Source organism: Hyperoodon ampullatus (assembly GCF_949752795.1).
Source record: "Hyperoodon ampullatus genome assembly, chromosome: 11".
Taxonomy (NCBI): Eukaryota; Metazoa; Chordata; class Mammalia; order Artiodactyla; family Ziphiidae; genus Hyperoodon; species Hyperoodon ampullatus.
This window is the reverse complement of record NC_136924.1, coordinates 26171430-26186411: the sequence shown is the minus strand read 5'-3', so window position 1 is coordinate 26186411 and position 14982 is coordinate 26171430. Positions and strand designations below refer to the sequence as shown.

The window sequence follows — 14982 nt, the reverse complement described above, 5'->3', positions numbered from 1 at the left end:
GCCACTAACCTTCCATTTGTAAGAAACACAGAATCTGTGAAGCACAGTAAACCAAAGCACAGTAGAAGAGGCACTTCTGTACTACTATTATTCAGCTGCAAGCTCCAGGGATTTTTTTTTCCTTTTACTCTGCTGTTAATATAGTGCAGGGAACAGAGTAGAAAGCCTTTCAGCAAGGCCAGGAGGTCAACCACTTATTCTGTTGTGTAACTGAGTGCGTATTTTATTGCTCAGAGCCTTAGTTTCTTTAGCCACAAAATGGATTAAAACTGTCATTCCCTATTATTGCCATCATTGCATACATTAAATGCTACAGGAAATGGGACACGTCTTAGCAGAGTGACCGACCCACACAGTAAGTGCTCAATCGGTGTTGACAATTAAGATGGAAAAAAGTTTAATGATGATGATGAAGAAGAAAAAGGAGGAGGAAGAAGAGGAGGAAGGAAGGGAGACTGGAGTTAGAAGCTCCTTTTCAATCTGGCTCTGATGTTACCAGGATTCCTGATCTTGGGCCTCAGTTTCCCCCTGTATAAAATTCGAGCTGGGGGATTCACTAGCCGCTGCAGTCCCTTTCGGGTTTCATATTCCAACTATGGAGGGCTGAGGCTGGCCAGAGGACACATGAAAATATATTGATACTTCCAGTCAATTAATGTGCCGGCCTCGCTTGTTTCTGAAAGTAGAGCCACTGCATTTCTTCAGCATCCAAAATGCATGGCCCCCACCATTTCCTTTTCTCTCACCCAAGAAACAGGGCTCTCTATTCCAGAGAGAAGCTTTGTTGTCCCCGCCTTGGTTCACAGCTGGGTGTGCTGGCCGGCTCCCAACTGAACGCCAGAGGGCAGCAGAAACAGCATATTTTCAGCTTTGGCTGACTTTTTTTTTTTTTCTCTTCTCTCCTCCAAAGGGAAAACACTTTGTAGTTGGGCCACATGGCTTGGTGCAGACCTCTTGGTGGAAAAAAATATCAGAGAACTTGAGAGGGCTGCAAAGACTCAAAGGATTCAAGTCTTGGCAAAGAGAAGGCAAAGGTCGAAGCAGCTTAGCAAGCCCCAGGACCTAGTCAGGGAGACTCTCAGGGGCCCCCAGGGGAGGGGGGCACTGCGAGGCCATGGGGCGCTCACCCAAGTCAAGGGGCCTTCAGTGGCTTCTGGGCCCCATCATCATCCAGAAAAGGCCCAGAACAGAGCAGGCTAGAGAAGTGGCAAAGCTTTGTGGCTAGTCACACAGACTCTGGAGCCAGACTGCCTGGGTCCAAATCTCACCTCTGCTACTTTGAGATGTTGAGACTTTGTGCAAATTACTTAACCCCTTTGTTCCCCAGGTTCCTATCTGTAAAATGGCTATAATAAGAGTATGTACTTCAGAGTGTGTGAGGATTAAATGAGCTAAGGCAGGACTAGGACAGTGCTTGGCACAGATACTCACATTATGAGCATTTGGTATTATTATCACTATTGTGATCATTAGTATCATTAGAGAAAGCCAGGTAATAAGGGGGGATGGTCCTGGTACACACTTTCTCCAGGCAGCAGCCCAGTCCTACCTTTGAATCGGTTCCCCCATCCCCTCCCCAGACCTCACGTGAGGTTAAGGTGTCGTCTCCCGGAGGCCCCTGGGTACAGCCTCTGCGGTAGAAAAGAGGACCCAGGCTGGGCTTGACGATTAAGAGAAGTCGTTCACCAGCTATCAGCCTGGGGAGCAGGGACGAGCAGGGCTTAAGGAAACGAGACCCAGGAGAGGCAAGTTCTGGGTGTTGGGGGGTTGGGGGGACCAAGGTCCTGCCACGGCTCACCGCCTGGGGGGCTGGGAAGCAAAACAGGGTGCGGACCACAAGCGCTAAAGGCAGGAGACTGCAGAGAAGCGACTGGAAGCCGGTAGGTCTGCGTTCAAGTTTCAGCTTTCCTACCCATCCCTCCCACAGAGAAAGTTCCTTGCTTCCTGAGTCTCTGGCTTCTCATCTGTGAGACAGCTGCGGCAGCCAAGCACTCACCTACTCTTCGGTTAGGATGAGAAGCCTCTGACCCCCAGTAGGTAGACCTGTGTCATCATTACACTTGAACCTCTCAAAGAAAAGTCCCAGGGACACTTGTCTGGTTAAGTAAGGCTCCGCAGGCCACTGGTGGCAGGGCCAGGGCTCATACTTGTGTCTGCATCCTCGACACCTGGGCTCCTCCAATTTCCCCAGCCCCAAAGTTACAGTTACCTTTTTGTCCTTTAAAGTTACATTTTTTGTGAGCTTCCTATACATCAGATGCTGCACTAAGCACTTTGCTTCCATTGTCTGTTTTCATTCTCAGAGTAACCCTAGTGGGGTAGACACGATTATTTCCGCTTTACTGATGAGCAAACGGAGGCTCAGAGAGATGAAGCGACTTGTTCAAGATCACAGCACCGGCTGGGCGGGAATCCGAACTCTGTAGCTTGTGCACAGAACTTGTGCGCTGAGCTGTGCTAGGCTGATTTAGAAAAAGGGGCAGGTGAACGGCCCTTGACTTTAGATTTCTGTTCTCCTGCCTGGAGGGGGGAAGAAGATGACACACTAACACAGGAATTTAGAGGGGCTTGAAGAAAATCCCTAGACAGCCCCGGGTCCTCACCACCTTCCATCCCGGGCCCCCCTGGCTTTAGGGGCGGTAACTATTTAACACCTAAGTCCTTGGTTCCTCAAAGACACCTTCACATTTTCTTTCTCTTCTTCAGTGACACTCACAGGCCCTTCCCCTCCCACCCAGTCTCACTCACAAAGCCGGAATCGAGACTGACCCCAGAGACCCAGGCCTCTGTTTTGAAAAGTTAAATCAGATTAGCTCATTAATGACCTTTGCAAATACATCCGCGGTGGGCTGGCCCCTGTGAGCCCCTCCACGGCCTCGCGGGCTGCGGGGCTCCGCAGTTAATGAATGGCTTGAGCAGGCTGGGGCAACAGAAGCCCTCTGTGAAGAAAGAAACATCCGGGGTGGGGGCGGGGTGCGGATCATTAATAAATATTGATTTGGCTCCAAGGGAAGCAGCCCGAGGGAGAGCTGGCCCTGGACACCCACGTCGTGGTCTCATTAAGTCGGGGTCAACTGCTCAGCCTGGGCGCCGAGAAGCGGCTGGCTCAGGGGTGCTCCTGAGCAAAAGCCTTCCACAGCCCCCAGGCCTGGCTGGAGCCTGCTTCCCGGCCAGCGGGTCAGAACTAGCCCATTAAATTTATAGCAGTTCAAGGTGCATCCTGGGTCCCATCTAACCCCCTCCCTCCACCAGCCCCAGGGTGTTGCCAACAAGGCACCCAGGCTTGCCCCAGACTTCTGTCTCCAGGCTGTCTCAGGGAGAGCCATAAATCCTCGGCTTCCTAGGCCCAAAATAGAAGGGTGTTTTGCACCCCTTTTTCCCAGGCTCCTGGATGTCCCCTCCGAAGCCTCCGACGGCCTCCAGCTGGGCAGAGAAGCCTTTGCTGTGCTGATCACAACAAATGAAGACTTCTGAGGGGGTTAGTTTTCTCTTTGAAGGAGCTTCCATTTTCTTTTTTGAAGAAGGAAAACCCTTCAGGAAGGTCTTGGCAAGAACGGGTGGGCCAAACGCTGGTCGACGGAGCCAGGCTGGTCCCTGCCTCCTGGATGGAACGGAGGCGTGGTAGGGCAGGGCCCACTTTTATCACTGACAGCCCAGGCAAAGCCTCTGATCTCTCCGTCCGCATGTCAAAATGAAAATGAGAACCAGATGAATAAAAGGAACCTCGCAGGAAGTAAAGAGTGAAATGGTGTGGAAATGAATAAATGGATGGAATGAGTGAGAGATACAAGGGAAATAATGAATAAAGCAAAGGGCATTGATTCCAATCACCAATCTAACCTGGAGCTATCCTCCTAATAGCCTTTTTAAGATGTCACTTATCTTATAAACTTCCCTATTGGCAGGTTGTCCACCATATTCCCAGATACTGAATTCTGTTTTCTGAGCGCTCACATTGCCCTGAGATCTGATTACTGGCTACTTACAGCTGGAGTTACAGTCAACCGCCATTGGATCAAACAGAATGCATCTAAAGCCTTTTCCATATGTCTGTCCCCCTCCAGGAGCCCCTCCTTGGCCCTGCTGCCCCTCTCCCCACCATGCCCAAGAATGACTTCAGTGTATCTCCTAGGTGCTCCTGACACACGCCCACTTCCCTGTCCCTGCACAGACATGGCCAAACAGCAACTACCTCCTACACCATAAGACATGTGAGTCAAGGCACCACGTGTGTTGTTTTCCCTACTGCATCCCTCATGTGGCTGCCACTGAATGGATGCTCAATACATATGAGTTTCATGAATGAATGATCAACCGAATTAGGGCATAAATGTGAATGAAAGAGAAGAAGGTGGTAAAGCAGACTCTAGTTTTTGAGCAGGAGTAGAAAGAGAAAAAGGAAGAAAACCCCAATCGTCAGGATTTTAATAAGGAAGAGTCACGTCATTCATAAAATACTAAGGAAAAAGAGAATTCTAGGGGGAAAATGGCATCAAATGCTACAAATATTTCAAAGAGGATGAAAACAAGAAAGAGGTTATTGCTTTTGGGAATGGATGTTGTCAGAGTGGTAAGGAAGAAGGAAGAAGAGAAGGAAAAAAAGGGAGGGGGGAAAGGGAAGGAGGGAGGGAAAAAGCAGGAAACCTGAATGTGAAGCTGTTTCCTAGACCAGTGCTATTTCCAACATAACACATGGCCAAGTGGATAATGACAAGCATCTAAACCATGTTCACAGGAAGTCATCTTTGAGAATGAGATACCATTCCCAGGGCCCCTCACATCATCCCACAGAGGAAGTTATCTCCCTGGCTGCCAGGTGAGGCTGGCCCCAGTGAGGGGGTGACTGCCACCAACTCCCTCTATTTTATTAGCCTGGTCAGTGTCCACCCGATGGAGCTGGTGGTGGCAAACAGTGTGACATTAAGCTGAGGTTATGGATCATAAAGCTCCCCCCTTACTGAGGCTTAAGGAGGAATAAGATCAAGGGCCTATTCAACTCAAGCAAGTTCAACTCAATCCATCAAACACCCTAACACACAGAGTGTCTTGCACGAAGACCCCATGAGCCCTAGAAAGTGGCCAAGTGGGTCTTAGGTCTATTTCACAGATGAGGAAGGAGAGGTAAAGAGGTCTTCCAGCTGGTAGGGAGTCAGATGGGATTCAAACCTAGCTGGCAGTGTACAGAATAGGAATCCAAATCCTGGCTCTCGACTCTAAACTAATTGCTCTTTTTGACTTGCTATGATAGTCCCTCAATCCAGCATGAATGGCAACTTGACATTCAGTTAAAATCATTTCATATTCCTTTATTACCCCTTCAGTTGAGGGAGCACACCTGTCACAGACAGAAAAGGGGTTCTCGGTCTAATTATTCACAATCCAAAAAGCACATCACAGTGGCCTTTCTTTACCAAAGATCAGGAGTTTGGGGATTCTGGCTTTGCCTTAACCGTAAGATTCACCGGGTATCCTTAGAAAAGACTCAGGGACAAGTTTACTGACCATTTTGCATGGATCCTTTATGCCAGGCACATTGTGCAGAGTATATCACAGAATCCACACAACCGTACTGGCACACAGATATCTTCATTTTACAGACGAGAAAAGCTAGGCCTACAGAGGGCGAGCAACTTGGCCAAAACAACTACAGCCCTGGAACTGAACTGGAAAAGTGAAGACTGCAAAATCCACACCACGGTTCAAGTGTACCACTGTCTCCCTTCCTAATGTAGAGAATGAGAATCATGTTATCTGTTGCCCCAGCTATCTGAGTTGACTGTTGCAAAGCTTCAGTGAGACAACCTAAGGGGAAAATCATTTGGATTTGGCATGCAAATAAGGAATTCCTGTTAGAATGAAAGCCTGCTTATAATCTTATGATCTTCCTCAGCTTGAAGCCCTGCGACCTGGCAAACAGACTGGCTCCAAATACAGCATTTACTCGGGATCTTCCCTTGCCAGCGAATAGAGCTGCCTCTGACAGATTGCGAAGGAGCAAGCCCTGGACCAGCTTCCAGCTGCAGGGTTGATGCCATCTTCCCCTCAATGGGCTTATCCTCTCAGCTGCGGGTCTGCTTGTCTTGATGAGGCAGAGTGGAAACAAAAGTCCCATCCTCAGCTGCCAGAGGACTTCCGGCAACATCAACACAGGCAGCAAGCATCCCGGTAGACTGGAAAAGGCTGTCAATCAATCCTGTGTGTCTTTACAAACATGCAGACCCTGGGACTCCTGCAGGCGCAGGGCCACGAACATCTACGGCCCCAAGGCACACTTGGGGCTGAGTGAAACGCATGGGAGGAGGTTTGGACGTGAGGAGGGGGACAAAGGAAAGATGATGGAAACAGAACAGAGGAGGAGAGGGAGAGAGAGAGAGGAAAAGCAGGCACAGGTGATGGAAATGGGGAAAACCCCGACCATCTGGCCCCGCTCCTGCCCTAAGCAGCTTCTCTCTACAGGGTCTCAAGTCTTTGGGAACAATGACCCTTTTGAAAATCTTCTCTCCTAAAAAATATGCATGCAGGTGCACATGTACCAGTTTGCCCCAAATCCCAGGGGCTTTTCAGACTCCTCCGAGGAGCGCTATCCTTCCTCCTCCCACGATGGATCTGAAACTTCAGCCTTATCATGGCACTGCCTTTCACGGCAGCAATGTTGAAGCAGAAAAGGGAAAAACTCAAGAGGGCTGGGAGGGGTGGGGGGCATACAGGAGGGAAGGAATAAATATAAGGATGTTACTTTGTCTTCTCACAATTAAATCTTTGTCTTCTCCACTTAAATCATTGCTTCAGGAATTAATCCAAACAAGAAGGCACACAGAAAATCATAAGAGCCCCTAGGCTAGATATAGGTAGTAGATAGATGAATAAATAAATAAATTAAATAAATAAATAGCCTTTCTACTCCCCACAGAAAATTACAGTTGTCCTGGCAGTCTGGACTCCCTTTGTTTCCACACAGACCCTTACAATCACCACAGCATGAACGAAATCTACTCAGTGGCCAACTGCTCTTGGAAAAATAACGCCAAACAGATACATTTCTCAAAAGGTGATGATCCTACACCTCTGTCTAGCCAAGTCATTTTGTCCATCTGCTTCTCCTGGCTGCAATCTGGCTCCATGTAGGAATTTTCCATCCCCCCCACCCCCGCTCAATGTAATGTCATGCAGAAGACTCAAAGGGAAAGGTAAAAGGATTAGTAGATTGATCGATGGAAGATATTAACGCTCTTTCATGTTGGGTTGAAGAAGGATTTGAGGTCATCAGGAGAGAGGGTAGCAGGAGAATAGACCTCAAGTATTCAAAAGACTCTCTGGATTAAAATCCTTTTAAACTCCCATCAGCTTCTCTAGGAGGCATTTTAGAAGGTTGGGGTTTCTTTAACATGTCACCATAATTAGCCTTCCCTTAAGCTGTCTTGGGTGGGGAACTTTAGCAATTAAGAAACTGAAAACTTTCATTTTCTAGCGCCCACACGGCCTTTTGAACGGTTTGAAAACTAGAATGGAAAGTGGTTTAGCCTAATTGATTTGAGGGGTTCAGATCTCTCCCCTTCAACCTGCTGTCAGACTCGCCCCTGAGATCTGAGCCCCTCAATAGAAAGGGCATTTTGTCGAGTGAAAGAATCAAAGGTTCGGATCTATGATGATGCTTTTCTTCTTCTAATCATCCTCCCGTGGAGTTCGACAGAAAGAACAACTCCGCAAAGGAATGGTTGTTTCCCCTAAAAAGGTCTGTTTCTGGGCCCAGATTCCAGTTCACAAAAACTACCCCAGAAACCCAAAGGGCCCGTGTCTCTCAGCAGGTGCAAAGCTGGGCTGTTTCAGCATCACTGCATCGACAGCAGCCGGTCCGTTATGTGGACATGAAGGTCAGGAAACCGTGTCAGGGAGTGGCAGCCCATATGGGACAGGGTGAACAACCATCCAAAGGAATAAGGGTCGAGGAACACGTGTTGTTTTAAAGGGTTAGTCTGAGCAGTTTTTTCCTCACTAGGTAACATATCAATCCAACGTTAAACATCAACGCCCTGCCATTTTGAGCCCCGCCAGGGAATCAAACCTGTGCCACGTTCCACCTCGGATGAGCCCCACCCTGATGACGTGGCGCCTCTGGGTTGGAACGCTGGCTTCTTCACTTTCACTCTTGCTGGGTCCTCAGAGTCAAAAGTGGAGAAGGGGCCCAATTCCACCAGCCGTGTCTCCATCACAGCACCCCCCCCACTTCTGTATTCACCTGGCTGTCCCGTCATCCTCGCCAGCCTATGAGCTCACGAAGGACAGGCCATGCTGACTCTCTCTCCTTCCAGCTCCAAGCACGGTGCCAGGCACAGAGCAGTGTTACACATCCGCTTGCCCGCAACTGCACAGAATTCACTCTGTGCCTTAAGGCAAGTCACGGCCTCCATTTTTTATGATGAAAAATTAAGGAGTCTGTTGGGCTGCCTGACCTGTGAGGTTATTTTCTAGTTCCCGGAATCTCTGAAAACGTAGTTGTGTACAGGCTGGCTTTTCATGGCTCCCGTGCTCAGGTCATAATTTATAATAACAAGGATGATAATGCTAAGAATAGAGAACTTCTCTTAAGCCCTTAAACATGCTCGGTGCTGTTCTCAGTGCTCCACTGGTGTTATTTCATTAATCCTGCGAGGCAGAGACTCGTACTCTCATCTGATACAGTGACAGACTGCGGTGATCAGTGATTTGCCCAAAGTCACACCAAGTGTGTATCCTGGTTCCGGAGTCTGGGCTCCTAACTGTTCTTTCACATCTTATTTCTGAGCCTCCCGTTCAGGCTGCCAGCCCTTCAGCTGATCTCTATGCATCTTCCCTGTCTCCCCAGGGGGCTGCCAGCCTGCCTGTCAGTTGCTTTGATTTCCTACCCCAGGGCCCCAGCTGGCCTGGCCTCTACCTGCTCTGAGCAGAGGCAGAGCTTGACCCACGATATGGCAGGCGCTTTGCCCTGAGGGCCTGTGGCTCCTGTTGGGAGCAGGTGGCCAGAAAAGCAAGAGAAGGCCGACATCAGGCAGCAGCTCACTTGGGAGGTGGAAGAGGAAGGAAGGCAGACAGGATTAATCTGAGGAGGAATTCCAAGTACCCGCCCCCAGGGACCAGAGACCTGTGCATCGCTGTCCACCCTTGGCAAAGGCAGAAGCCCAGGATGGACTTCCTCATCTTGGTTACAGCCACAGGAGGACACGAGCAGGAAGAGAGGAGGCCTCCTAGGATGGCTTCGGAGGTATCTTTTGGAAAATGGCCTATGCAAAGAGGTGGGTCTTGTCTCATTTTAAAGCATCTCTGCCTATTAACATACTATTTTCAGGTACAGAGCCTGAAATCCTCTTGAGCTAGTCTTCAATGTTTTGGCAAGAAAAAAAGCTTTTGACTTTACAGTAGGAAAAAATTTTTGATTATACAGGAAAAAAGTAGTTCCTCTCAGCAATCACACTTCTAAGTATTTACTTAAATGAGTCGAAAACTTACGTCCACAGAAAAACCTGCACATGAATGTTTAACAGCCTTACCCATGGATAAACAAGATGTGGTACATCTATACAATGGAACATCATTCAGTAATTACAAAAAATGAGCTATCGAGTCACAAAAAGGCATGGAGGAACCTTGCTAAATGTAAAAATAAAACAGCCTAAAAAGGATATATTCTCTATGATTCCATATTCATAATGCATGACATCCTGGAAAAGTCAAAATCATGGAGACAATAAAAAGATGAGTGGTTGCCAGGGGGAGGGGATAAGGAGGGAGGGCTGAACAGGGGGAGCACAGGACATTTTTAGGGCATTGCAGCCATTCTGCATGAGACGTAATGGTGGATACATGACATTAGGCATTTACCAAAACCAACAGAACTACACAATACAAAGCATGATCCCTAATGTATAGCCTCTAGTTAATAATAATGTATTAGCATGGCTCATCAATTTAACAACCATCACATACTCTCATTTATCCAGCTGGGCACTGTTCTAAGCACTGACTATGGAAGATCTCATTTAATCCTCACAAAAGCCCTATGAAAAATTGAGGTCAGAGCTGTTAAAGAGACTTGTCAAGGGTCTCAAAGCCAATAAGTGGACAAAGTAGGACGTGAACTGAAGCCTGTCCAACCCCAAGCCCATACTCCTAATTCCTACACTCTACTGCCTTACTCCCCTCCAGGGCACATCAATTACATTCTGTAATAGGGAAGAACAAATCTGACTCCATATTAGAGCTGTTTCTTTTACTTTAACTTTTGTACTCTGTTGCTTGTGCTTAGTCATGATGGCTTTGCTCCTTTTGTAAAACAATGTTGCCTATAGCCTGAAATTTACAGGATAGCCTATTCTCAGGGCTCCGACCTTTAAGAGTTCATACATACAGGGATAACTAGTTACAGAACAGAGAATAGTATTTGTTTTGTTGGAGGTTTATAGGAATATCATGACCTGACCTATGTGGACACCTGCAAGAACAAAGGATTCCTGCACCACGAAGTTTGCAACAAACAAACCCTTTCGCCTTTTTAGTATCAAAGAAGGCCTGAAGGCTTTGATAAGGTAAGATGGTTCTTTGAGACACGAGTCTGCTATAAAGTCATTATTCCTTGCCCTAACAACTCGTCTCCTGATTTATTGGCCTGACATGACCTGAGGAGAACAAGTCTGGACTCAGTAGCAATTTCAGCAAGTAAATAAGGGGGCAGAGCAAGCCTTGACAACTGCTCTGTTTAGCCATTCACTCACAAGCATTTGCTGAGGGCTGTGTATTAAGCACTGTACTAGACTCTGAGGATATTAACATAGGTAAGAGACTCTCCCTGCCCACCAGGAGCTTGTAATCTAGTGGAAGAGACAGAGAGACAGTGAAAGACCTAAGAACAAGGTGTCAAGGAGCTCCAGCTCCAGAACTGACATGTCATGAGAAGGACTTGAGGAGAGGCTATGAGATGACATGGAGATAACTAAAGAATTTGTCTTGAAATTATATTTATATAGAAAGCACCCTGGATACCCTAATCATCCTACCTCTAGAAATTAGGAAACTGAGAGCAAAATAATCCACGAATGAAAAATATATGAAAATTGCAGCAGAAGACAACTAATATAAGAAACAGCTCTCTTGAGGAAGGGGGAAAAGAACATTTATTAAATGTCTAAATATGCCAGGTACTCGTCTGAGTCCCTAACCTATATCCTCTCACTTAATCCTGGTTTTCCAGGGTAGAGATTATTTTGGCCATTATTTTATGATGAGAATGTAGGGTCATCTGTGTTGCAAAATTTCTGTCTCTTACCTGTGTCTTTCTTCTTATCCCGGGAAAGCTCATGCACAGTGGCACCAATGTCATGCCTCAAGATTCTGATGATGTTTGCCAGAGTGGGCATGCTGCGTTTATCCAGATAGGTGAAAAATTCATACTCATCTTTCTTTAAACGTGAAGGTCTTGATTCAATGTGGGTCAGGTTTATATCATTCTCCTAGAAAATAGGTGTAAGGGAGTATATGAAGGGGGCTGTCACTGGAATTGACATAGACCAAACACTCAAAACCAGAGCAAAACACAACAAAAGGAGGAGAGATGAGGAAGAGGAGTTCTTCTTTTTTTTGTCTTTTGTTTTTTAAATATAAGAATAGAAGGGCTTCCCTGGTGGCACAGTGGTTGAGAGTCCGCCTGCTGATGCAGGGGACAGGGGTTTGTGCCCCGGTCTGGGAAGATCCCACATGCCACGGAGCAGCTGGGCCCGTGAGCCATGGCCGCTGAGCCTGCGCGTCCGGAGCCTGTGCTCCGCAATCGGAGAGGCCACAACAGTGAGAGCCTGCATACCGCAAAAAAAAAAAAAAAAAAAAAAAAGAATAGAAGAAAGTCTTTAACACTGCAAGAGTTGTTTACCTTTTCTTCTGCAAAACTAAATAACTAATCACAAGATGTGGGGGAGACAGTTCAAATGCCACAGAATTTAATCACGTGGAAATCTGCTCAAGGCTTAGAGTTGCAAACATAAGATTTCATTGGGTCAGTGGTTGCCAAAAATATTTACACAGGAAAACCTCTTTTCCTGAATGACATCTCACAGAATCTCAGTAATAGTACCTCAATAAATAAATCAATAAATACAAGCAACATTGTTCTGCTTGAATAGAGTCCACAGGAGTCAGGCTTCTTGGGTTTAAATCAAAGCTCTTAATTATATTGGCTATGAGACCTTATAAAATGTACTTTCACATTTCTAACCGTCAGTTTCTCCACCTGTAATTTGGTGGTACTATGGTACCTGCTTCATAAATTTGTTGGAAACATTGGATGAGATGATACAAACACATTGCCAGGTACTTAGTAAATGCTCAGTTAAAATTATCCAGTATAATACCATTCATATTTTTATATAATTACTTTTCATTCAAGTTATGCCACAAATGTATATGTAGCACCTACTAGGTACTGATCACTTGGCAAGGTGGTTGGGATATATCAGTGAACAAAACAGACAAAGATATTTTCCTTTACAAAGCTTCCATTCAGGTTGTGAAGAGACAAACAACAAACATAAAAGACAACCGATTTGTGTATTATTTTATAATGATTATAATGATTAAGGCTGAGGGAAAAATACAAAGCAGAGCAGGACGAAGGGAACGGGCAGTCCTGGGATGGAATGAGGGAGATTGCAGTATTTAATAGGGTGGACACATGAGGCCTCATTGAGAAGGGAAGGCTCATGTACAGGCATTCATTAAATGCCACAAAAATAATACTCACTTAATAAAATTTCTCAACTTCAATGTCTTTAGCTGGTGGTACTTTAGTTATTATGGGGTTTGTCATTTAAGAAGAACTATTTACTTAAATTGGTCCTCAAATTTGAATGTGTGGTACTCATCTGCTACTTATTCAAAAGTCTGATTTCATTGACAGTACTGTTCTTTGTGAAGAAAACCAAGCCTCTTTACTTTATTAAAATAAAAAAAGGCGGTTGCCCCAAACATTGAAATGGACAAAATGTACCCAGAAAAAATGTTTAACTTGAATAACTCTATAATTTCAAAGAAATGAAATTCATCGACCTTGTAGTTCAAGAAGTGTATCTTTTTTCTTGATGGTTAGTGGCATATGGTTGAAGAGCACAGGGATAATTACAATAAAAATACCTTTTTGCATTTGAATTTCACTTTACAGTTTAGAATTCTTTTCTGTGACCTTCCCAACAAACCTCTGAAGAGGTTAAGGAACATGTAAAAAATGAAATCAGAGATAAAGATGCTTTGTTAAAAGTGGCTGGAGAGGGAGGCCCTTTTCCTCTAATCTCAGACATTGGTCTTCTAACCACACAGCCTTTCCTGCCAGAGATAACAGTGAGCATCCCTCAAATATCAGCTTTTATCATTGTTACTGCTATTATGCCAACCCCCCCCCAAATGAAACCTCTGGGTATAGTAAACACAGTAATAAGCATTCCTACGCAGGCACCCTTCCTCCTCTTTCTTCCTCATACTTTTCAGGGGTACATGATGGAGCTATTCTTTATGGCACCAGCTGCAGAGAACACACCCCCTGACCAGGTAACCCAATGTGAGAGTCCCGACTAGAGAGAGAGAATGTGAAGGAGAGAAGGCCAGAGAGATAGCGGTTGCTCTAAAGCTTTTTATGCAAACAGAGGTGACCTCCTAAACGCAGCCAAGCGCAATGTCATCCTTGTTGGCTCAGGATGATAGAGAATGCTTAAGCTCTGTCCACTATTTACCTAAGTTGAAACTTCAAATGAAGAGATAACCAATGTCTGCCTTGTGTAGAGCAGAGAAAACAGCAAAGCCAAGAACCAGGAGTGCACACACCGTTGGCATGGTTATTTGCGAGACAGTATGGGAGGGCGGGTGGCTAGGAGGTGAGAAAGGGTGTAGAGTGAAAAAAAGGCTGGCAGGCAGACTACAGGCTGATAATGTTCCCCACCCATACCCCACCGCTCGCAATGTGACAGCACTTCCAGAGAGAAGCCTCTCACTTTGGGAATAGCCATAAGACAATGTATGCCCCATGACTCAGTCTTTATAATTCTGGAGACCTAACTAATGGGAAAATTTTTTTACCTAAATTTGTAAGCTGACTAAATTCCCATAATAGGGGAATGGTTAGGTGGACTGCAGTGTAATCATTCAGTGGAGATTATGCAACTATTAGAAAGAAACCAACACAACATGCATAAAATACAGCGCCAGTAAGCACTCCAAGATATGAGTGATAGTCTCTAGATGACGGGCCTAGGGCTGATTTTTGTCTCCTTTCTATTTTCTTTTTTATCACAGTTCAACTTTTCTAAAAACAACATTTATTACTTTTATAATGAAAATTTAACTTTCTCTCTTAAATGGTTATAATGACAGCCACTTGGGAAAATACGATGGATATAGATATGTGATCATTAAAATATGTTTCAAAAAATTATGCCCAGGCCAAGGAAAAAAAAGGCTAGAATGAAATCCATCATGATGAGTTATGATGAGATTATATGTATCTTCTATTTATTTGCCAAATGTCTTATAATATTACACATATAATGAAAATTAAATTATATCTTTTAAGTGAGTGAAATTTCTGGCTAAGAATATCCAGCCAAATTTTTTAAACGATTTCTTTCCCATTTGAATCAATTTGTTAACAATTAACTCCCTAGCTTGGCATGCAATTTCCTTGGTGGAGCTTTTCCAGTTTAATAGTGTGGATCCTTAGATAGATACCAATAACTTTGGTGGTTGCTAAGAGAGGCTTTAGAAATGAACCTCCAAACCTGATTATGATCTTAGTTACCTTTTAGTAAATGAATTTTTATTTTTAAACAAGGGCTCTACGCAGGTTAAAAATTGACCCCTACACAGTCAGCATGTCTTGGGGGAGGGATAAAGAAAGAATTCTTTGTGTTAATACACGTGGACATCTTAGCAGAGGCAAGAAAGGTTTAGAGTTAAACATTCCAAAGACAATTTCAC

At 45.3% G+C, this 14982-nt stretch overlaps 1 protein-coding gene across 1 annotated transcript in view; it reads right to left on the bottom strand.

Moving 5' to 3' along the window:
• Window positions 1-14982, bottom strand: part of PAH (phenylalanine hydroxylase) — a gene marked incomplete at both ends in the record, with an annotated part of 71147 nt that overhangs the window by 38985 nt on the left and 17180 nt on the right. The window contains one exon of the mRNA XM_079714131.1: window positions 11297-11480. Within this exon, the coding sequence (XP_079570257.1) occupies window positions 11297-11480 (184 nt within the window). The remainder of the gene's footprint in view (window positions 1-11296; window positions 11481-14982) is intronic.